This window comes from Anguilla rostrata, chromosome 4 (genome assembly GCF_018555375.3).
Source record: "Anguilla rostrata isolate EN2019 chromosome 4, ASM1855537v3, whole genome shotgun sequence".
In the NCBI taxonomy this organism is placed as follows: Eukaryota; Metazoa; Chordata; class Actinopteri; order Anguilliformes; family Anguillidae; genus Anguilla; species Anguilla rostrata.
Genome location: NC_057936.1, coordinates 33,068,861 through 33,093,574, shown reverse-complemented (window position 1 = coordinate 33,093,574; position 24,714 = coordinate 33,068,861). Strand labels below are relative to the sequence as shown.

General features: G+C 43.9%; 1 protein-coding gene across 4 annotated transcripts in view; it reads right to left on the bottom strand.

The window, feature by feature from the left end:
• Window positions 1-2,866: 2,866 nt before the first annotated feature.
• wdr37 (WD repeat domain 37) overlaps window positions 2,867-24,714 on the bottom strand; it is a 31,649-nt gene continuing 9,801 nt past the window's right edge. For all 4 annotated transcript variants that reach the window (XM_064332322.1, XM_064332323.1, XM_064332325.1 and 1 more), the window contains 9 exons: window positions 21,979-22,114; window positions 21,472-21,543; window positions 21,130-21,174; window positions 20,350-20,426; window positions 19,616-19,850; window positions 18,282-18,423; window positions 6,531-6,665; window positions 6,013-6,127; window positions 2,867-4,640 (listed from right to left, as the gene is read on the bottom strand). In XM_064332322.1, the coding sequence (XP_064188392.1) occupies window positions 4,509-4,640; window positions 6,013-6,127; window positions 6,531-6,665; window positions 18,282-18,423; window positions 19,616-19,850; window positions 20,350-20,426; window positions 21,130-21,174; window positions 21,472-21,543; window positions 21,979-22,114 (1,089 nt within the window). In that variant the 3' untranslated portion in view covers window positions 2,867-4,508. The remainder of the gene's footprint in view (window positions 4,641-6,012; window positions 6,128-6,530; window positions 6,666-18,281; window positions 18,424-19,615; window positions 19,851-20,349; window positions 20,427-21,129; window positions 21,175-21,471; window positions 21,544-21,978; window positions 22,115-24,714) is intronic.

Genomic DNA, 24,714 nt, shown 5'->3' with positions numbered 1-24,714 from the left:
TAAATCCACGATTCACCACTCCTTCCAAACCAGGTACTGAACTGGCCACAAATGAAGGGTAAAAATGTCGCTGTGGTAAAGCCAGTCGCACTCACAATGGGCAATTTGTCCATTATTTGGAAGGTGATGCGTTTTTTTTATTAAAACAAATTCTCTATCAGCAGTACATTTGAAGACGACATCAGATCTAGGAAGAGGACTGAAAGCCAAGAATGACCTGACAAACACTACATTTTAATACTATTTCTGTTCGTATATTTGTTTTTTTCTCTCCCTCTCTCAGGATAAGCGCTGGGCACTTTACACTCTACACTCATTTTATGCTGAATAATAAAGCTTCATACTTTCATTAAAAATAATTTGAAATGAAATGCATTTTCATCACACATTCTGAACAGAAGGCCTGCCAGTGCAATCTAACCAGACCCAGTTTTGAAATCCAGAATGCATTAACACACAGAAAAAAGCCCAAAGTCTAATTGAAACACTGGAGATCAATGTCTCTACAACACTTAAATTACAGTTTAGTGAATGCAAGGGTAGATAAAATACAATAACTATGCCTCTTAGGATTGCCATACAGCAGTACATGTCTGACACATCTATTCATAATTTGAATTATCATAATTTGAAGTGTCAAAATAACTGGATTTAAATTTTTGAATAGTAACACTTTTGTAAATACACTAAACTTACAATGGCAATAATCTGACAAAATCCTCTCACAAAGTTATTCCAATGGCGGAGCATCAACAACATCCATCTAATATATTTAATTTTCCCATGTCTGACATGTCTACACTGCACAGGTTCCATACTCATATTATACAACACTATTTCCATATTTCACATAAATTAATATCAGTATTGCAAAAGCATATCAACGTAAACTATGTTTTCTACTGAAATTAATGCAGAGTAGTGCATTCATTCAGTAAAGCCAATTATAAGCTTTAAGAAAAAAAATAGGTAACAAAAATAAATTCCAATTTTATTGGATTTTATAAGTTTCTGGTGTACACACAGATTTCCACACTGAGATTACCATTGTTTGCAGCAAATAAGGACAGTGAGGCTCCACTAAAAGTGCCCTAACATCTAGCTATTCCAGCAATGTTTATTTCTACATTGTATTCTCTCATTTCAGACCTTCAGTGAAAGTTTTTGTTCGAGATTACTTATTTCATTAGCCAACTGTTTATATTACAGTGAAACAGTGAAAAGTGAAAAAAGGATATATTGAGGGGCATATGCGCTATTCTAGAAGAGGCAGAATAACATACTGGAATAATATTCTTAGTATAATGGATTTTGAAGAATTTAGTTGTCTTCAAGCTGAAGGCTATTGTGAAGAGCAGAGGAAACCATCTTCCAGCAAAAATGAACATATTTGGCAGATAGAGTCCATAGATGAGGTGTCACTGGCAAGATAAAATGTAAAACAAAATCACCCTGCAACACACTAGAAAGCTAAGTGCTCTGACATTACTGACACTAGGCCAAGTTCTCTCTCACATTAAGTTCAGAAAATGAGGACAAAACAGAATACACTGACAGCACAAAAATAAATAAATAAATAAATAAATGCGCATGTAAAATGCTTGTGGAAACCTGCATAAAACACTGCCGTATAAGACATAATTGATAAAGGACTGGTTTGTTAAGGTACATGAAACGACAGATGACCTAAGCAAATACAGTGAACAGCTACATTTCCCTCCACAAGGACTCCAGCACAAATAAGTCATTCTGTGTCATTTCATCAATTTGGAACCTATTCCCATTGAGCTGGCACTGAGCGCAGTGCCTATAGTCAGGATGTCTTACATGCGCTACAACACCAACAACAGAGCTGTTCCCGCTGATTTACGCGTGCATATGTTCAGGCAAATGCCGCTTCACAGTGCTCGATACACGCAGGTCACACTTCAGGCAAAGCTGTGACTGCCTGCTTGGCTCCGGTGTTGGCTCTAATGTGTCAGATTACACCGTTCACTTCAACAGATCAAACAGACGTACATTCCTTAGTTCAGATAAAACAACCTTTTTAATCGAATCAAAAAAAAAAAAAAATGAATAAAAAACTGTGCCAGGTTTATTATACTTTTGTAATTCACCTCAAAGGGTTGCGGAAACTCATTTTCTCACGTCGGGCGAAACGAAAACAAACATCCATGAAGCGGCTCGTTTTTCAAAGGCAGACTGAACTGGCGGCGGCGCACGAAATGGCCGACGGTGTTTGACGTACTGTAGACACAGACGCATGTCAATCACACTTTTATTACTGTGCGTCATAATGTGCCATTTCACTCCAGCGGGGTCAGACAGCATCCAGAAAGCACACTGCAGAGCCACTTTGTGCTTGGGTTACGGTTCAGATAAAGATAGCGGCGGGCGCTGGTCTATTTTAAGAATTAATAAAAAATTTTATTTTTATTTTGTTATTCGGTGTAGGTGAATCGCTGTGACATACGGGCACTGTTTATTACATGTGCATGCCAGATTGCTGTATGCCTTTCTTCATAACGCTCATCCTCCAATCATTCAAATCATTTTAATGTTTATGAAGCTACACTGAACAGAATGATAACAGTTGCACAGTTCATTAGGAAAACTGAAGCGCTGCATGAACGGCAAACTTTCAAGCAACGAATGGCACAAAACCAATCTGCCCACAGTCTACTGCATGAAATCTACTCATTTCATCCATTTCATACAGTCACTGTAAGTTGAAGTCACGCAACAGACATCTACAACAGCTACTGTATAGATATCTGAAAACCAGCCGGTACTCCTTGCATACACGTAACATCGTTTTTTTAATACTGTTTATTTTCCACATGATTAAAACCCCGTTCACAGTAAATACACAGGCAGTCTAAACAGACTGCATTTTTATTGGAGACATTCAACATCAATAGACAGAAATACCACATTACAATAACTTTTATATAGTGCTTAAGTCTTTCAAAGCTGACATTTACAATGTAATAGGCTTAGCTCCTCATGCTATGAATCCTGACAGCGCTATACTGTTTTAGAGGACGATGTGCTTTGGATGGGCCCCGTATCCACAAACATCTGAGTATTGTGTCTGACGGCACGATCCGGGCCTTGAATTCATTATTACGTGTTTACATTCATGGAACTAAATCAGTGCCTTTATTGCCTAAATGCATAGCTAAAAATTTACTGTACATGAAGTAGCCAACATCTCAACATACCTACAGACTAATTGTAACAGCATCTGTACACAAATGACTTGAATATGATTACACTTTATAGCTGCACTCAATAAAATTCACAAAACAAAAGGCCATTTTGACAGACGGAAGAAGTAAGGGGTATCAGAAGAGTAAGGACGCCCTACACACTGTTCAAGCGGGGCGGCATGCGCTGACACAGCTAATGTTCGTCGGGTTGCGTTGGGAGGAGGCGTGGCAATGTGCCAGTCCTGTCTGCCTGTTACCTGATGAGTAGCACTAAGCTACCAAGCTAATGCTACCTCGCTTGAATTTCCATAACCAGAATTATTATACTGACACCCCAGTCATCTGATCATCCAGTGTATAAACCCATAGTCATTCACGCATGCGATTGTAGATTCTGGTCGTACAAGGGCAAATTTGACAGCTTCTTACATTTTCAAAATGACGAATACCTGCCTCCCTGGAGATAGAAGGCCATCGGTGAACAGCCCTTTACCTTGCGAGGCAAAGAAATGTGTATGAGTTTCTACTCCAAGCTCCTACTCCACAAAACTGAAAGTCCTCACGCTACGCTACGTGTTGCTTCCACGGAAAGGTCAGGCTGAAAACGAATGGTGGCATTTTTAAGGTGTCCCTCATGACAGTGTGTAGCGACCTGAAAGGTACCCTCCTCAAAATGGCACTGGCACATTCTCTCACCTCCGCCACGGACTGAGCCAGGTGGAGAAAAAAACAGCACACGAGTGATACTTGAGTAAAGCTCTCTAGTCATCATCATCATTCACAGCATCCTTTACAGTAACTATTATCCACTCAGAGAAGTACTCCCCAAAGCACGCACCCCCCCCCCCCCACCCCCCCACACACACACACACACACACACGCAAACACACAATATTCAGGGGAATATAGTTAATCATCAGTTATCTAATACATAATACGCAGGCTGAACCACAATAAAACTGACATGTTCTCACAGATTTAGAATTAAGCTCTGACTTGAACTGTTAAGTTCAATCCTCTACAGGGCCAACGACACAAAGCAATGTTGCCGACTCAGGTGCGGCTATTCCGGTGCTCGTTATTTTCTCCTGGCGTTTGAGACCTTGTGAGTATTTAAGCATAGAGAGGCTGATGATGAAATGTCGTATCTGTATAGCACGCGCACACACACACACACACACACACACACACAGAGGCCAGTGGACTGACAGTACAGCGCACACTCAGGTCCACCTCTCCCCCGGAGGAGGAGGAGGAGGAGGAGGATGCCCATCGATCGGGCCCCGGGGCGGGTCTTCACTTCTCCTGCAGCAGCGCGGGGATGTTGATGTTCCAGCCGATGGCCTGCCGGTCGAACCCGCAGCTGAACAGGTTGCAGGAGGCGTTGTCCTCGCACCACGCCGAGCAGCACACCATGCGCCGGTGTCCCTGCGGGCACACAAAGGCACGCGCGCGCCCACCGTTAGCCGCCCGTCGCCCCGCTCGCTTTCGCCACTCACAGGGAACGGCTGGGGACCGCGGAGACGTATAGATCTGTATACACACAAAGCAACTGCGTGTCCACAGGCACTGTATGAGCGTCCACAGGCACTGTATCTGCGTCTACAGGCACTGTATGAGCATCCACAGGCACTGTATGAGCATCCACAGGTACTGTATGAGTGTCCACAGGTACTGTATGAGCATCCACAGGTACTGTATGAGTGTCCACAGGTACTGTATGAGCATCCACAGGTACTGTATGAGTGTCCACAGGTACTGTATGAGCATCCACAGGTACTGTATGAGTGTCCACAGGTACTGTATGAGCATCCACAGGTACTGTATGAGCATCCACAGGCACGGTACCAGCATCCACAGGCACCATATGAGCGTCCACAGGCACTGTACCAACATCCACAGGCACTGTACCAGCGTCCACAGGCACTGTATCAGTGACCACAGGCACGGTACCAGCATCCACAGGCACTGTACCAACATCCACAGGCACTGTACCAGCGTCCACAGGCACTGTATCAGTGACCACAGGCACGGTACCAGCATCCACAGGCACTGTATCTGCGTCCACAGGCACTGTACCAGCATCCACAGGCACTGTATCAGCATCCAGTGGCACTGTATCAGCGTCAGTATGAATGCTGCATAGGTAGCTACAATAGTATGTACACCCCAGGTTATACTGTGCTAAATCACTGTTATTATTTGCCCAGTAGATCCTCCATTAACATTTAGCTTAACTTTAAGCACTGACACCAGACTGGCCAGCAGAGGACGGGCTCCTCCTCTAAGCCAGTTTCCTTCCGAGCGTCTTATTTCTACAGCTTCAGCTTTTTCTGACCACTGCAAATTTGTTCTTCCCACAAGGAAGCTTATATAAAAATAAAAATAAAACTTTCCTGTTTTATTTCCCACTACTTCAGGCCCTGTCTTTCCTAACCGTCCTATTTTCCCGCTTTCCTGCAATCCCGTAAAGCGTCTTTGTCAGAGTGTTTGCAGAAAAAAGTGCAATAGGAATAAAAGCTGAATTGGCATGAAGAGCGAAGGCGGTTGTGCATAGAACCGTGGGGGGTGAGCAGAGAAGTGTGGGGGGTGAGCAGAGATGCGTGGGGGGTGAGCAGAGAAGTGTGGGGGGTGAGCAGAGATGCGTGGGGGGTGAGCAGAGATGCGTGGGGGGTGAGCAGAGAAGTGTGGGGGGTGAGCAGAGATGTGGGGGTGAGCAGAGAAGCGTGGGGGGTGAGCAGAGAAATGGGGGGGGTGTGTAGAGAAGTGTGGGGGCCTGTGGAACCCGGATGCCACACACCTGTCTGTTGCTGCGCGGGAGTCGCGCCAGCCTCACTCCCGACATGTCGAACAGCCTGACCTGCCGGTTGTCGTGGGGGAGAGCGATGATCCTGTGGTTCACAGAGACGCTTATCCTGGAAAGAGACGCGTCGCAAACGCGGGAAGTTAAAGTTACGCTCATTCTCACTTCACCCAAGCTTGTACCCCCTAAAGGGGGAAACGACACAACAAAAGCAGTTCTTTCAATTGCAAGTAAAATAAGGGATCCATTTCCCCTCCAGGTCTCCAGGGCAATTGTCTCTTCCTTAAATCAACCCTGCGAATTGAACCTTTCATCATATTTACTCTCAGTTGTTTTTGCAAGAGAAAAGAAAATAAATTCTCCCCTCGGCTTAAACACGCGCAGCGCCTGTCAATACACGTTTGGGGCAGCGAAGACTCCGCCGGGTCCTGCGCCGGCTCAGACAGGAAGCTGAGGGCGCTGGCCGACGTGTCCTTTTCGCGCGCGCCTCGCTCGATCGGACGCGTCGCCCTTACCTGTTAATGGCCGAGTCGGTGCGGATGGTCGCTATCGGAGATCTCATGTTCTTCAGGTCCCACACCTTCACGGTGCGGTCGTCGCTCCCGGACACCACGTTGTCTCCCACGGTGAACACCGCCGACGTCACCGTGCTGAAACGGACAGCCGTCGATCGGTCAGGCGTTTTTTTTTCCGGAAAAAACCGCAACCGTTCTTACTTTGTTGTTCCAGACTTTGACGCGGAAATCAAACTGCTAATTCAAAGCTTACGCGGTTCGGTCCATCTGTACATTTGCCACGGAATCCGAGCATATGGCCATCTATTGCGAATTTGTGCATTACTTCACACTGCGCAGTTTTTTGGCAAAGAGGCACAAGAACAGACTGTGACAAGGCTCCTGACAGTGGCTTTCTGCAGTATAAACAAATTGCATTTCAATTGATACGTTCAGCAGCACAGTCAATGCCACTAAATGTTCTGCAAAGACCACCTAAGGCAGTTCCCTGAAATAATGTCAGTGCTTCCCCCTTACAGAGACTATTATCATTCAATCTGTAAATGCAAGTTAATTTGCTTAAAGGTCAGTTTGGCTGTTACAGATGTCAGTAGGCATTTGAGAATAAGAATCCCTGTGGAAAATATTATGACAGACATACAGTGCACACTGAGGAAATGGCTGAGCCTTTTTTATGTGACATGTATAGTACGTCCAACAGAACACTTTCCCAGGGTCAGGGTTTTAAAGACCTTGTAAAACAGTGTGTAAATGACACATTCTCCCTAATGCCATATTCATGTTTTAACATCTCCTTTAAACCATAAGGGCCCCATCATTTATTAAAAGCAGGACTTAAAGGCCACTCTGACATTTGGCCCTTAGCAGCACTCCTGAGTTTGGCGCAGTCTGCTGTAGTGCTAAAACTCGTCAAAGTCCGCGCTACGGCTCACGCTAATTTGGCATGGTTCCAGAGGTGCTACTGCTGAGGGCTCCAGCTAGCTGACAGGAAGTACCTTCCACAGAGAATTCTGCACGCTCTGCGCATCATCACACTGACAACAAGCAAAACAGGAAGTGAATCATGTAAAAATGCCTGTTTTTTCTGTAGTCTGTGTGGAATAAAATATGTTTACAGTTTATTTATTTATTTATTTTTTTAAGAAAATGCATGTATCCTATAATGAGAGAATGACTACAGCGGCACGATCCATGCAGTAAGAAACGTTCAGGGGTTACATGCAGCATACGGTATTTTTCTCAAAAAACTCCTGTATCTGCAGGTAGTGAACATAAAGGAAGCTCTTCCTCAGAGCCAGGACTCCTATAAACACGGAAGAACCAGCAAACATGTCTTCTGGATAGCTGGATATTTGCTTCTCACGGCTAACTCTGTTGTATTATTAACATTTGCTCAATCCATTGAATCCCTATCAAATGGCATGTTTATCCATAAAGGCTGAATGGGTTAAAAAAAATCATGACCTAAAGCAAACTACCAGAAAATATCTGGATATTAAACTGCTTTGCCAGTTGGCCCCAAAGCTTGTTGCAAACTAGCTGTGATTGGACACCGACGTGTATAATATTTGTCTGTGAAATAGGCTATTACACCTCATCAACTAGAACTATTGATAAGTCCTGTAAATATTTTATCAATCTAGTAAGACAACATCATCTTTTACTGGGAGGTCACTCCAGTAAAAGGCAAATTTATTGAATTTTATATTGAATCTACTGAATCTATACGTTAACTGTCACAAGAACTGAATTGCCATAAATCCTCACATAGCCTGCCTATGTCTTTAAAGTCATTAAACTTATCAATAGCCATACTGAATAACATTACAATTTAACTGTAGCCTAATCGCCTATGGTTCTCAAACTCGGTCCTGGGGGAGCCCTGTGTGTGCTTGCTAACATTCTAGCAACTGCAACCCCAGAATTTTAACAAGCCGTTCGTTTTTCTTATTCATGTTTAGAGTGATTATTTACCCTCTTAAGCCATATTATTTCAGAGATATCTATGCATGCCATGAAGAATAAGTCGGTTAAGAAAGGAAAATCCTGGGATTGCAAAGTTAATTAATGTTTTTCCTTAGTTTATGTTTATTGAAACAAAGGAGAAACTGCATGTTTCACATTTCATAGCAAATGTAACAATTCAATTATAACTGTCTATTTAGTACAATTTGTAGTATTAAAATGCACGATTACATTAAGAAGGATTCAAATTGTTTTGCATTTATCTGCTATAGGGACCAACACAGCCTAGATGGCCCTTCTCCTGTTCTCTGGATTTCAATGGGATGCTATGAGTACCACACAAATCAACAGTGCGTTTCGAACCATCCGACCGTTTCGTCCACAGAAATCACGAAATCCTGTTTTATTCTCAGGCGTAGTTTAACTAACGAAACATAGAAGCTTGTCTGTAAAGAGAAAGGTGTCTTTCTGTACGACAGGGGTGAGGTGCTGCACCAAGAAATCATTTCACAAGACAAACTATCGAGTCCTCCACCACTAAACCAAAAGTCACAGCCATTTTTGTCACTTGCTGTCAGGTAGCTGATGTGTCGTTAGCCTTTACTCTGATCATTTTTCTGGGCACAAATATTTTTTCCCATCTTGACAACCATCTGCTGAGATACAGTCAGTCTCCTCGGCGGACGTCGGGCCTGATTTACTACGGCCTTTAGCTCGCAGAAAACCAATAACGTGACCAATGATTGGTCACGATATTTATGTCGCACCAATCATTGGTTGTGCTATTAGTTTTGCATGTGCTAAAAGGTTTTGTACATGCTAATGGTCCATTTGCTCTCCCAGCACCACTGTCCTGTTCCCTTCAGTTGATGAGTCTGGGGACCAATCCTGGGGCACAAATATAAGTTTTATCTCATGCCCAGTTCTTCTCAACACATAGAAATGAGAGTGTACAAACACACCATCTACACTATACTTACTGGCAACAAAACAAGTAGCACTACAGGTATCTCAGCAGCAGAAGTGAAAACAAACTACCTTTCAACTCTGAGGTACAGAACATTCCTTTTCTACCTTGAAAGACTACTGAAGCACAAAATGCAGAGGGTTGAGTTACAGCTGTCCTTACCACAGCACCATGAAATGTTCCAGAAAAACACAGAAGAGCACTATTTGTACCTGAACTATCCTACTGAGCCCTAACCAGAAGTGCCGCTTGGAGAACTGCAGAATAAAAATGAAATAACGACCGGTGTATCGTGTACATTTTGGCAGCAGAATAGATCCGGAGGATAACCTGTAGTTACTGGTGCAGTGGAAACAGAAGAAGGGGAGATATAGCACTTAATTTGCAGCTATTGGTGGAGCAGGTGCATTTCTGGCAGCAGGTGAAATCCAGCGTAATCTCCGGTAATTGGCGTAATAGGACTGTTTCTCACGGCACAGAACACCCAGCGCGTTATCTGTAGTCGCCGGCATTAGCGGGACTATTTCCAGCAGCGGGAGAGCTGCGGGGGGAGAGAGAGAGAGAGAGAGGGAGAGAGAGAGAGAGCCGCGGTTATCGCCATAACGGGAGCGTTTCTGGCAGGCGGCCGGCCGGCCGGGCGGCCGCAGGGGGGGGGGGGGCCCCCGAGCCCAGCCCGGTATCCGTGAACGCCGGCGCGGGGGGGGGGGGTGGGGGCCTGAAAGTCACCGCCCCGCAGGGGTCAGGCCTCCTCGCCCAACTGCTCTCCTCAGCTCGTTTCTCCACCGGCGGTACGGAGCGCTCGCGGATCGCCGAGAGGTCACGCACATTAATTTAATGGAGTTTAATATTTCTAATTTATAATGTCAGCCGTCGCTGTCACTTTTTGTGCGACTGGAAAAGAATTTGATTTCATGTTCTGCGCGGAGCGGCTGATTAAGATTAGCAGCATCCAGGCCAGCGGGCCCGGTTCATGCTAGCCCCGCTTAATTTAAATTGACATCATATTAAGGTTTAATTAGGGCTAAACTCTGCCGCATTAATGATGCAGGCGTGCTTACTGTACTTAATATCACTGCGAGGCGCGCTCGCGCAGATCCCAATCTGAAGCGCAACCATGAAACCGTTTTTTGACATTGCAGGTTGCCACCAGGGAACGGAGGGGAAGTTAATAGATTAAAAGCTTGATTAAAATCCTATTATGTCCCTGAAGATATTTTTAAATGCTCTGCTCCCAGGAGCCCGCTGACATGCAAGGTCGAGGCTAGGGGTTGTCCGATACGGGTTTTCCGCGGGTCCCGACGCCGACGGAGATATTTCCGAGGACCGACGCGGACCGGCGGCGAACACACCTGCCAATATCGCGTTCGTTTGCGTTAATCCGATCGCATGAATTTGAGAATTATGCAAAAAGCGTTCGCCGCAATTAAAAACGAGCGAAACAATGCGAACAAATGGGCAATCTTGGCCGTTTGTTCGCAATTTCTTTGCTTCGCACATTCTTGATTCTTTTTTTTTTTTTGCTTGTTTTTTTTTTTTTACAATCCATTTGGAATAAACAGTATCATTAAAACGGTTTCCAGAAATCAAATTTAAAAGATGTTTAATGAGCATAGTTAATATGTCTGTGTCAGACAGCGGATGATTAATGGCCTCTCAAGCGAGTCTGATGAGGTGCTGCAGCAACCAGTTGCAAAAACCAGCTGCTCGTACAGAAAATTCCCTAAATTACTCATTTGGCTCAAAGGGATAATGCTACCACTTTTGTCAATAATTCTAATATCTATATATAACACGGTTCCCAGGAGTAATTGTTGAAATGTTGTTTTATGTCCTTTCTTTGCACATTATCACATTACTGCAATAATTATTACTGTTTAACAACAAATGAAATACTTCATTTAAACCCGAAACAAAGAAAACAGAAACCGAATCCACTGCAAATTAACTAGTAAGATGCATCGAATGAAAACAGTAGATAGTCTAGGATAGCCAGTCCAGTGTTCTGTTAAGTATTCCACCCAACTGACAACAGAACGGTAGATGCACTGTCCGCTTTCCATGGGCTGCAACTCCTGGGTGTCCCCAGCCCCAAAATCTGGGCCTCACGGTGCAGTCATTAAGCCAAGAAATGATTTTACATCTGGATAATTTAATGAGTGACAGGGACAGTCAAGTGCTGATATGGTTGGCTTCCCCCTCGCACCCACTCAAGAGGAACTCCGCTTAAAGGATTAACTGCATTGGTAGGTAATGTGCAGTGCCATTTCTACATATATAGAAATATTTCACAGCATTTAACAGCATCAAGGCTGAACCTCACTGAGGGGGTGGGGGGTGAGGGGGCGGGAGTTGGGGTTGGGGGGGGGGGGTTGTTGATGTGGGCACTACATCCATTTTTGTTGCACTGAATGTAAGAATCGTCAATCTAATTTCAAGTTGCCGAGCTTATTGACAATGACATATTCAAATCTAATTCAAATATTCAAATGTATTCCTCTGAAGGACAAAGGCAACATAATGATAAATCATACTTGACTTTATGAAGTGTGTCGAGAGTCAAGTGCATAAATTGAAGAAGCTAAAATCATACAGCAGCCATTTTATGCTGCTCCAGCTTTTAAAACGGTCCCCCATAACAAAAACTGTCATACCTGCAAAAATGAACTATACGCGAAGCGCAACATCACAAGCAAACCTGTACACATATACATACAAGCATATCGTGGATATATGCTTTTACTGGAAAAATTGTATCCTAGCGACCAAAAAAAGGCAGGACAATTCGCTCTTCCTCACACATCTTTCTTCCTCTACAGTATCTTATTGATCTACCCTTCAGAAGACAGGATGTGTGATATTTCCCGTGATGTGACATCGCGTTTGCCCCGCGCTGACGGCGTTCGGTGCGGTGCGGGGGGGGGTGGGTGAGGGGGGGGGGGGGGGGGACCGCACGGCTCTCATCTCCACAATCAGATACGCTCTGGCATATTCCTTTGAAGCCGCGTGTCAGAGTCAAAGTGAGGCCGGCCCTGTGATCAAATGCTGGGGATAAACAGCGTCTGGGGACGGAGCCGACATGACATCTCGTTTGTAAAGCACGTCGGCTGCCACTTCCCATTTCCCATTTCCCCTCCCGCGCGCGCTCGGGAGCGTCTCTCCGCGGTTACGCCGGGACTTCCGGGCCGCACTCCTCGCCGTCGCCGGGCGCTGCCGGCTCTGAGGACATCAGGAAAAGCACACTTAGCGCTCACAACCGCTGCCCGTGCATTCGTGAGCTGCTCGTCACTCTTCCGGTTAATCGTTCATATTGCGACAATGGGAACCACGTGATGACGGGAGACTGGACGAACAAAAGCTCTGTAGATGGCGAGAAATAATGAATGTCGTCTAAAGGACTGCGTCTTCTTACGACTATCAGCCCGCCATCCTATTCTCATCAAAACAAAGACACTGCGGCTCTCCCGGGACAATCGGGGAGGAAAAACAACCGGAGAATTTCACCGCTGAGAAAAGTATCACTTTCAAACCAACGTATAAAAGAAGCTGGCACAGCACTGGAACTGGAACTGGTTTGGGGTTAGAATCAAGTTTACTAATCTAAATACCAATTAAATATTTTTTAATTATTTGTAAAAATAGAATGTATGTTAACTCCCCTGGAAGGGCCTCCATAATACAAATACTATTATTGTCAGTAATCCTAAAAAAAAAGTAATTTAAAAAACACATAAAAAATAATACAAAAAAATAATATTATTATCATTATTAGTAGTAGTAATAGTAGTAGTAGTAGTATTACTATCATTATAGACTGAAATCCAAATAATCACCTCCCAAAAAGCAATAACAGAACTGTAGCATAACATAAGTACCTAGGTCCCTAAAACAAACAGTCCATAAAAAGCCACTATGAGTGTGAGGACAGGTAAACTCTGCTGAGAGTGCTGTTGGGTTGATTTAAAGCGCAGCATGAATTAGCCTGTGCAAATCATCCTGCGGTCAGGAGCAGGGTCTGCGCTGCCCGAGCGGAGGGTCAGGGGGGTGAGAGTGCACCCCCTGCGCGGGGCGCTCGGAGGTTGGGGCGGGCGTTCGGGGCGCGGTCCCGCCGCTCCCAGGAAGGGCCCCGGTCCCTGCCAAAGCCGGGCGGAGCTCATCCATCACGCGGCCCGGGGCAGCCGAGCGTCGCCTTCCAGCTGACAGCCTGCGCACCGCTGGCTGATGTGGAACACGCCGCTCCCCGCGAGGGTCTCAATCAGCGCCGACACGGCGGCGAGGGGCCCGCTCGCTGAGCCAGCAGCTGTCTGCCTCGTACACGCGCACGCGCAGGCGCACACAGGCGCACAGGCAGGCACACACAGGCACATACAGGCACACGCGCACAGGCACGCGCGCTAGCAAGTTAACATACGCGCGCACGCGCTCACATAAGCGGACATGTATGTATGCTCCACACTCACATACACATTTACACACAAACAAACACACGCAGGCGCACAAAGGCACACGCGCCAGCAAGTTAAAATGTGCCTGCACGCACTCACACAAGCGTGCACGTGTTTGTATGCTCCACACTCACGTACACATTTACACACAAACAAACAAACACCCACCCCCTACACACACACACGCACACACATAGGTATACACGCAATCCAAAAATGCGACGTGTGCACATACACACACAAATATACGTACACACAAACCCACACCCACTCATACACACATGCACACATCCACGCACGCGCACACACACACATACACGCACCCATCCACATTTCATTTAAAGTTTTCCACAGAAGGGCCAGAACGCCAGCCCAGGGGAAAAGCGGGTATTTGTGAACTCTTGGTACAGCACGGACCGCCAGTGCTTCTCCTGCACTGCGTTTCAGAGAGAGCGTGAGCCAGCGGAGGAGCCGCGGAGGGAAGGTGACAGAAAGCCTGTGTATTTAAGGCCCGGGTATACTACACCCCAGTGGCCAGGCAGCGCTGTCAGCTCGGAGGCATCCGAACTGCACCGCCGAATCCACAGCCCCTCTAAATAATTAGCCGCGTCTCATCAACTCTTATTGTAATCCCTCTCCAATCCCCTTGATACCTACTGATACCTACTTGGGTGAATATTGACTAAGATGTTCTGCGGCAGCTTACAATTAGACCGCCCCTGTCATCCCGGGGTTTCCCAGAGTTCAGTGCTCAAAGAGAGCCGCGCAAACGTGTTGCACAGCCAGAGGGGCGCAAGCTGCAAAATGTCTCCCTGAAACCCACTCGCCCAGGGAGGGCAAACTCCCAACGCAAGGTAACGCGCCAAAAATACTGAGCACTGCGGTAGCCAGTAATGCAGATTCAGACAGAACATTTTCTAATAAAAAAACAGATAAAACGGGCCAATGTAATAGCCACAGACTTGTGAGATAAAATCTCCTTTGTGCCAATTCGGTCTTCAACATGTGGTAAAAAAAAAAACCAAAAAAAAAAACCCTTGAGTCCCAAAACAGCTGAGGGCATACTCGTCATACAGTACACGACCACCAGCTTTTAACATAAATGTGTGACTTTCTAACGATCTTGACCTCTTGGTATTATTCTGTCATTTCGTAGTTAAACTCCGCAGTGATCCATTTTAACTTAATTCTCCCCATTCATTGCCCTTTTGTGGAGCTATGTCTTGCAAACACATTACTGTAACATCACTGATGTTCATATCCCTTGTTCTAATACCATCCCCACAGGCAGCAATTATGATTGAGTATCACTGCTAAAAGCTCAGCAGGACGCTGAGTTCATTGTACATGATACAGTTATTAATTTCCTTGACACTTCTTCAGCTACCTAATATGAAGCATAGCCACATCAGCTACATTGCCATAGGGGCTAGCAAAAGGATGGCTTGGAAGCCAGTTCGGAATACCTTTCATTTCTTCGGGATGCTAGTTTGCAAGCTATCATGGCTAAATATCAACTTCAGTGGGGAGTCTGGCCAGTTTTCTTAGTGTTGATTCACAACACCAATGTAATAAATGACTGTTACATAATTTATTTTTATTTATGTTTTTGAACCATGCCACATTTTTAAATATAAGAATACACATCTTTCTATTTAAGAGCGCACATAAGCTATATTGTACAATTTAACTGATGCTTTAATCAGTGTAGTTTTAAGCTCAGTAGAGCACAATTACAGCCCAGATCAGCAGCACAGTTACAGGCCTGATCAGCAGTAAAGTTACAGCCCTGATCAGCAGCCAAGTTACAACCCTGATCACCAGCACAGTTACAGGCCTGATCAGCAGTGAAGTTACAGCCCTGATCAGCAGCCAAGTTACAACCCTGATCAGCAGCACAATCCAGGTTAGTTAGGTTACAGCCCTGATCAGCAGCACAGTCCAGATCAGCAGCAAAGCTCTGATCAGCAGCACAGTCCAGATCAGCAGCAAACCCCCGAGCAGCAGCACAGTTAGAGCATCTCATCGCATAAGGCTATTTGGAATCTTCTGAAAGACTGGCACGTCATATCGTTTTGCCCTCGTGACAGGTATTGGCTGTATTTTGGCTTTAGCAACTATTTCTCATGTTGACAGCCAAGAGCCATGGAAGCAGTATTTCCATTGGGTTTTGGACTTCAGTCATGCCCAGTTATGCCAAGGAAATCACTTAGAATGGTTAGCTACCTATTCAAATTCACATTAAAAGGACATAATTGACAGTTACACTTCCGGAAAATATTCCTAATTTAAATTCTGAGTATATTACTTTTTCACCTCAACCATCCTGCATGTTGAGAAGCAACCTGTAAGTTACATCTCAGCAGAAGAGCCATAGCGTTGTCTTTGTTTCAAACATATTGTGACTACGCTTATTACATTTAAAATGAGAAGAAGGCACTCAGTAGAGAACATACCTCTGCCAACACTATGCAGTTGTCATGATATGCCAGTTCCACATGTCAGATATTCACTGGAAGTTAATTATTTCTTCCACACCCTTCACATCAGGAGATGCACACATTTTCAGAACTGTATCTCAGACTGGGCATTAAATATGCCTGTCTACATTCTAGCCACTCTTAAGCATCAGTTATTCCAACACTGGGATGAAAACATAGCATCTCGGCAGGTTATAAGTAATTCGCTATTTATAGCAACTTATTTCAACAGATGGACTTTGTGATATCATTCTCTCAGAAGTCACTAGGACACACTATTTGAAGTGGGCACTGAAACAAAGGGGAACCTCTCCAGGGCATTTGCCCATACAGGGCTGTACAGCCCACTGCAAGCCACTGCATTAGCTATCCAAGTAATCAAGGCAGAATGGTAAACAAGACACTACTGCATACATCAAGATGTGTTTCAATATCAGCTCTCCCAAATTCCTGGCAATAAAGAAACACCACCAATCAATGAACTATGCTTCAACCTTTCTGCTATATTAATGTTGTAGGAAAATCACTGCTAACACACTCAAACATATTAGCCTATGTCTTTTGTACGTTATTTATCTGTAGTATACAGCTTAAACGTGACAAAACTGGCCGAATATGTGAAAACTTTAATCTACTCAAGCCATAATCAACAACTAATTCCTGCATTCCTACGTGGCACTTAAAGTAACATGCTGCCATCTTTGTCAGTGTATTGCCGTGATGATGTTTCTAAGTATGTTTCAATGATATGTAGTGCTGTACTTTTCAATCACCATTCCCCCCGAAAAACGCACATTAATTCCCAGGATTCAGGTGCTCTCAGCGAAAACGGCCATTCAGCGAGCGAAATTATATTTATACGCTTAATCCACACAGTGCCTGGCATATTTAAAGCAAACTACTAAAAATTTAAAGCAATATAAGGTGACAATTTTACGACCGAGATCCAAGTGAAAGAATGCTCTAAAAATTGACAGACCTGGCAGCACAAAACTTGCAGAGGCTACACTGCTAATCTCATTACTGCGATTGTCTATTGAAAAGAATTACAGCGGGATCTGCAGGAATTATACTTGAGGACTCTCATAATGAGCAGCATGTAATCCCCAGTAATCAAAGGATTCAGAACAGTGTAAATTTAGCATTAACAGGAGTGGACAAAAAAATACTCGAGAGGCAATACTCCACGTGCAATATGAGCGCAAAATATTGCATTCGCAGCCACTGAAAGACCAAATTGCACATTATAAGGGATTAATGTGACAAAGACAGATTGAATGAGTGCGCTGCCTGAATATTTAGTTGTAGAACAGGAAAGTAGCACTAAATAATAAATGAGTTACAAACATAAGCTTTAGCTCAGAGCCCTATGTTCAGAAGAAATTGATGTGACACCTCTGAAAACAGCACATTTCTCCAAAGGAAGTGAAAACACAAAACGTCGTGCAATTCTTTTCTTGTACAAAGTGCAGCACTGCCATCTGGTGGCACATGTGCATCCTACACTTAAAAACATGACAGAATCATACCTCAACTAAAGATTACCTCAAAAGTCATTTAAATGGGCTCTATACATTCTGTCATTGCACTTATAACAATTCCCCTGTGGTAATGTAGGTAATTAATGAAACAATAAAAATAAAAATAAAAATTTATTTTTCTTGCATTTGGACGCCTGGTCTCAAAAATGGAGCACCTGACAAAGCAATCACACTGGCAAAAAAAAAAAAAAAGAGGAGCAAGCTTAAAAGGGCTTAGCACAAGCCTGAGACTTTTTTGAGTGTTAATCGCTGAAGCTGACGATAAGGTGCTTTGCATCAGCTCAACAGCAGAAGCAGACCCGCCCAGCGGACGCCGTGCTGCTCAGGGGTGGTGTAACACAGGAGCAGGCACTCACTCGGTGTGTCCCTGGAACACGTTGACGGAGTGTATGGAGGGGTCCCGGAAGTCCCACAGGCGGAAGGTGGTGTCGCGCGAGGAGGTCACCACCAGGCGCTGGGTCGGGTGGGTGCAGCAGTGGGTCAGCTCCTGGTCGTGACCTGGATCCAAAAACAAAACCGCCAGTCAGGAGACGGGTCCGCTTTCAAGAGCCCAAACAAAATGACATCAAAATCAAAATGTTTACATTAAATGAAATACTTCTCTTCAGGGAACCACTTATTTTATGAGTTACATACACTGCACAATGTAAATGCTATGAATGAAAAGTCATTTAAAAAGAATTCACCTGAATAAATTGCAAGACCGCTTCAAGTTTTTACCATAAGAATACACTTCTTACCAATAACACTGAAGTTAAATTTATTTTCCATTCTGAAAACAAGCCATATATTAGGGTTTGCTGTTTAGTGAAATCCCACCATTCAAAAAATACTGAAATGTGTTGACACCTGTGAAGTGTCCCAGAAAATACAACACAGATCCAAGGGGACCACAATGCAATCATTCTACCACAGCCCTTTAGATGACCTCAAAACATTTCACAACGTCTGTAATCACTCTAAATGCGGCCAATCCCTGTTTTTAAAGAAACAAGTTTGCGCATTTGCGGAAGTTTAAAGTGTGAACGCGCTCGAACGCTGCAAACACTGTCGCCACTTCATCATTTATCAGTGCGCTTCACGAGCAACCGCGCAGCAGATGACACCACTGCGCATCATCCATCAAACGCGTGCCGCTCCTATCGTGTAGTTGAAAGTGCCCCGCTAAGTTAATGTTGTTTGCGATTGGTCGGCTTGTTTCAGATGATGTCACTTGTTCCGTCGGCGGCCCTCTCCGACAAGACGATCTATCAACGCGCGCTTTCTGTCTCGCTCTCGACCAGACAAAAAAAAGACGAATGGATAAACGCTGCATGCTACCCCAGATTTATTTAACCTTCTTTCTGTTTTGGCTGAAGTTAAAACTGAAGGCAGAAATAAGGGGCTGAAAACTTTGTCCCTTTGTTGTGAAAGGCTGTCACATATAGGCCCAACAATGTGTGTGAGATTACAGAAGTTTGAGAAATGCAAGTGAAAACTTGGGGGTTATTTAAGGAAGCAGGAGAATTGGCTAGCCAGCCAATTTAATAAAAATACATTCAACTGGATTAAATCTGATTGGTCGAAATCCCATGTTTTTTCAGATAAACGATTTCTGAAAGTTTTCCGGCGAGCCTCTCATTGGTAATGCCCCGCTGTGCGGGTGAAGGAGCGGAAGAGGAGCCCGGAGGCCCATGCGCCGCGGCCTTGCCTGTTAGCGAGTGCACCAGCTCGGACGTCTCCACCTCGTACAGGTTGGCGGTCCGGTCCCAGGAGGCCGTGACCGCCTGCTTGCCCCCGACCAGCCAGTCGGCGGCGATCACCACGCCCTGGTGGCTCTTGAGCGTGCTGGACGGCAGGCGGATGGTGGGGCACTCGATGGGGCCGTCCGCGTCCCCGTCCGCCTCGTCTTTGTCCGAGAAGTCCACGTCCTCGTCGCAGTTCGCCTGCATCGGAGGTAAGTGGCGTTGACCTCGCGTGGCCTCCTGTCTGGCAGGCCACCCTGCACACACAAGCCCTGCTCCCCACACTCTTTGGCAGGCAGAGAACAGCTGTGCCTAACTCTAATGTGCAGTTAATGTCGCCCCTTTCCTGTCTGTACAGAGCAACCCATGATGAAATCAAAGAGCAAAAAGAAATGTACAGCAGCTAAATCCTTTGTGATATAGAAAATGCAGAAGCAAACATAAAGCAAAATCTTACAAAACAAGATTATAATGTCATAAAACATGCGAGTTAGTCAGTTGTTTTTTCCATTTTCTTCCGATGTATTGCTATCGAGTTTTCTTTTTCCCCGTGAGGTGGAGCTTTCAGACATCTGATTATGAGTACCTTACAGCCACATCCGAGTCACAAGACTGCAATACTGACAATTCAGCCTCCACCTGTAGATGTGAACACGTGAAAAATGTGATGCGGGAGTGACTCTGGGTCTCTGGAACTCACGCTGACGTCTGCCACAGGCTGCGGGGCGGGCAGCTGCACCATATACCTCCAGACGTGAGCCGTCTGGTCCCCAGACGCTGGGCGAGTCAGGGAGAATAGGAGAGAGAGAGAGAGAGAGAGTGAGATGCAGACGGACAGAGAAATTCACGTTAACTAACCAACAACTGTTTATCAATCGAAGCATCTCACATCCCCAATTAGGTATATGCGTTGCCGCTTTGAAGAAAGATTACAAATGTGGCAGGCGATATTTTTAACAAGCGTAAAAATAAACACTAAAATGCCCCAAGGCAAAAGGTTTGTTTATGCACATTTACACCCGGAGTTTAATGAGGTGGTACGCAAAAAATGCGCTGCGATAAGACGGCGACATCAAAAGAGACCGAACGGATTAATCTCTCCTGAAGTAGCCAATTACAGCACCGCGCTTCCGCACGGGGGTCTCCCGAAATCCGCCCTTCGCCATCAAAGCGTTCCGCAGCGCCGATCCTCTTTAAACGCGCGTTCCGAGCAATTTTGCATTTCGTCGATTTCTTAAGCGCTCTTATCGAAAACCGAGTGCGAAATGTACTCATTTGTAAACATGAAACGCATATCTTCAAGGTGAAAACTTTCTTTTAATTCCAAAGGACTCCTCGCGGCATGTAAGCATCTCGCCTCGTTACAAAAGAATTACAATTTGTAAATTAGTCTGCCAGCTGTAATAATTCTGTGGTAAACACAACACAGGTCACGTTCCCTATGGCGCATACTGAGAGTGAACTACTGACATGTACATACCTGTAAGGGCCATCTGTTCAGTAGGATGAAACCTGATAGAGTTAACTGCACACAAACAAATATACAAAACATAATTGAATAATTGAGTAAAAAAACACTCGAGCACAATAAGTCACAATAAACAACTGTTTTTCAGAACGTAAGCACTTGGTGAAGAATAATATTTTCTGTAGTAAAAGCAGAACTTTCCAAAATGCCAAGCATTTCTTTTTGCTTGGCATTTTGGAATGCTTTTGATTTCTACTATCCCCTAACCTTCCAAGAAGACAATCTAAACAATCCATTTACAGTAAAAGAGAGGTTTTTCCATCTGAAACGTAAAGAAATCAGTTCACATCTTACCTGACCCAGCATGGCCGACATATTTAAGAAGACACTTTCCAGTCTCAATGCTCCACAGCATTGCACTATGATCTTTGAACATAAAACAAGAAAAAACATACTTTTAGTGCATACTTTTTACAATTTAAATACTTACATATCTAATTACATTACAGATATAACTATTTGCTATTAGGTGGAGCTTACCTAAAACAAAGAAAAATAGAACTGACCATTGCTGAACTCCAGAGTACAAGAAGGGGCTTGCTTATGATGAAGGTGTTTACAGACAATAATGTATTTATTAATGACACAATTAAAAATGTGGTAAAATCAATGCGATTATTAGTCAGGAATACTACTACCCCAATTATTTTGTCAAGAAAAGTATTAAATCCTAACAATCATTAGGACTCAAAGGTATGTGAGAATGTGAACGTTTTTTGTCACATAAATCAATTAATAAATTATGCAGAGAGAAACAGGAGGAAAGGGACGAGAGGTGAACGACCGGATCAGGTATTTTACCAGCAGAGGCAGTGCCCAGAACCACCGGCTGTGTCCGAGTGACGCTCAAATCCCAAATCCCATCCCGATGACCTACGTACTCCTTCACCAGCTGACACACTGCCCGGGATGTAGTGGCTTTGAAACTGGACACGATCTGGCAAAATTAGATAAGGGAAACATTGCAAACATTGCTTCAAAATTGATTTTCAGACAGTTGGACCTTAACCTTAAACATAAAATAACAAAGGCGTGCTGACAGTGACTTATCCAAAGCAACCCCGTGATAAAAATCCATCACAGGAGTTCACTGCAAGTATGCCATTCTTTTCAATATCTTTTTTTTTCCAAGCGTCCTTCTGCTGACACCAAACCTCTGGTGTATGTGGCCAAAAAGCTCAATTTTGTTCTCATTTGGCCATAACACCTGGTTCCAATCAAAGTTCCAATGCCATTTAGCAAACTCCAGATGCTTACTTAGATTGTCCTCGATACAGGTTTTTCTCTGGCAGCCTTTGCAAAAAGCCTACTGGGATGGAGGTGGAGTCTGATGATACACTTGGAGACTTTGCGTCCCGAAGATACAACAAAGTTTAGTACGTCTCCAACCTTGGCCTTTTTTGCATCAGAAATCATCTATCTACTTCACTGTATGTACGGACAGAATGCCCTTTTGTCAACTCCCAGTCAAGTTTACCACTGTTCCAGTGGCTTTACACTTTTTAATTACTGAACCAGTAGTGGAAAATTGCATCTCTCTTTTTTAAAAATTTGTTTGTAACCACTTTACAACTCAAAGGGAGGCCAGAATATAGCTCATGAGACTGAGGCAAACTTTTAATGCGATTGCATTAGTATGAAAGAATGTAACTGGCAAGCCAACATACTTGATTTATGATGCTTATTTTGAGCGAGGTTTGGTGCACTGGCCAGAAAGTCCTTCTCCACCTTCTAAGTGGTCATGCACTTGAACATCTGTGTCATGCATTTTAACAGATTTCCACACCATATGGAGAGACAGACTGTGATGAGTACTTCCAAGTATGATTCCACGTAGTCACCTCCAAATTTAGTTACATGCAGATGAGAGGAGATTAGAGCTCTTTGGCTATGCACACCAGTGGTTGGTTTGGCATTGAAAGGATGATGTGTATGCAGAAATGAGCCTGATACCTAATGTAAAATATAGAGGTGTATCTTGATGCAGTGGGTCTATCTTTCCACCACTTTGTAGAAGTGGGGTCTTTGTTAAGGTCAAAGGCAACATGACCTCTACCAAGTAACTGGATTTTTTTTAGCCCAACACCTGGTTATCTCTGCCAGGAGCCTGACACTCGACAAGTGGATCTTCCAGGAAGACAATGTCTCCAAACATGGCTGGTTGACCACAAAATACATATTTTACAATGGCCATCATAGTCTCCACAACTCAGTGAAAACCTCTGGTTTCAATTGAACTGGCAGACCAAAGGACATCAAAAAATCTGTATGGAAAGATTCTGGATGGTCTACAACCCTCCTGATGTGCCAATAGGGGCTAAACATTGTGACACAATTCATTTAAAATAAATGTGTAATCTGAGAAAAATGTCATTTTAACTGAATCCACTGAATCATCAACCAAGTAAAAGATATTGCATCTTTTAATGCTGGTGTCATTCATTAATCAGTCCACAATCGGAAATTTGCCAACATGAGGATTACATTATACCTCAGAGAGTAGGCATTATTGCAAACTATTGTATACTGCATCAATGAATATGTGAAATATTTGTGCAATTCTAGTCCATTCAGTCCATCCTTTCTGCTATTTACTGACATATACCAATAAAGCTCCCTTTCATTCTTACACGGGTCTGAAATGGTTCTCCATGCATGATAGTTTAAATAAACCAGTCACAAACATTGCTCTAAAGGTATTCTCAGGAAAATGCTTTAAATTTAGAAATATGATCTATTTCTATCGAGTGAAAATGGATTTCAGTAAAATGCAAGTATCTTTCAACCACATTTTCCTGATAAGATGAAGCAGCAAAAATGTGATGAAGCCAGACAGGTTTCCAGAAAGATTTATGTGACATGTGGCATGACTTCCTCATTACAGTAAACCACTGGTCTGTGGAAAGAATAACTAGTGAAGAAGTACTAAATGCTGTTCCGCAGCCTGAGTCACACTCATTCACAGGCCAAAATGTTTAATCTTTTGCATAATGATGTCACTTCACACAGAAGACACAATCATGACTTTACCAGAATCAACAAAAGTAATAGATTATAATACAGTGAAAACAAAAAAATACAGCTGTGTGTGTAGGTATACAGAGCAATACCTTACACAGCCTTCACAGGCAATGATAGCCTAATAGCAAGGATGCAGTAACCAATGTTTCAATATTTGTTTAAACAGGACGTTACAATAGCCTCGGGCCTGTAAGGTACAGCCACACCTCACAAAGACTAACTGATGAGCTTAAATCTTCATTGCCAAGCTGCAACTGATAAACTACATTTACACAGAAGGGATTTTGAAAGAATGAAACTATGATGTGTATGATAAATGAACTACAACTGTATGGTAGCATCATATAGGTATAGTTCATATTCTCATAAGAGCTGAAATTTGACTTTAACATACACTTGAATACAATTCCGTCAACAACAAAAATATACATATATGTACAACCTTGCAGGACCAGGCAGTATGCAGTATTTTAAACTGATAATTCACTTTTCACTTTAATATTTTTTCAAATATCA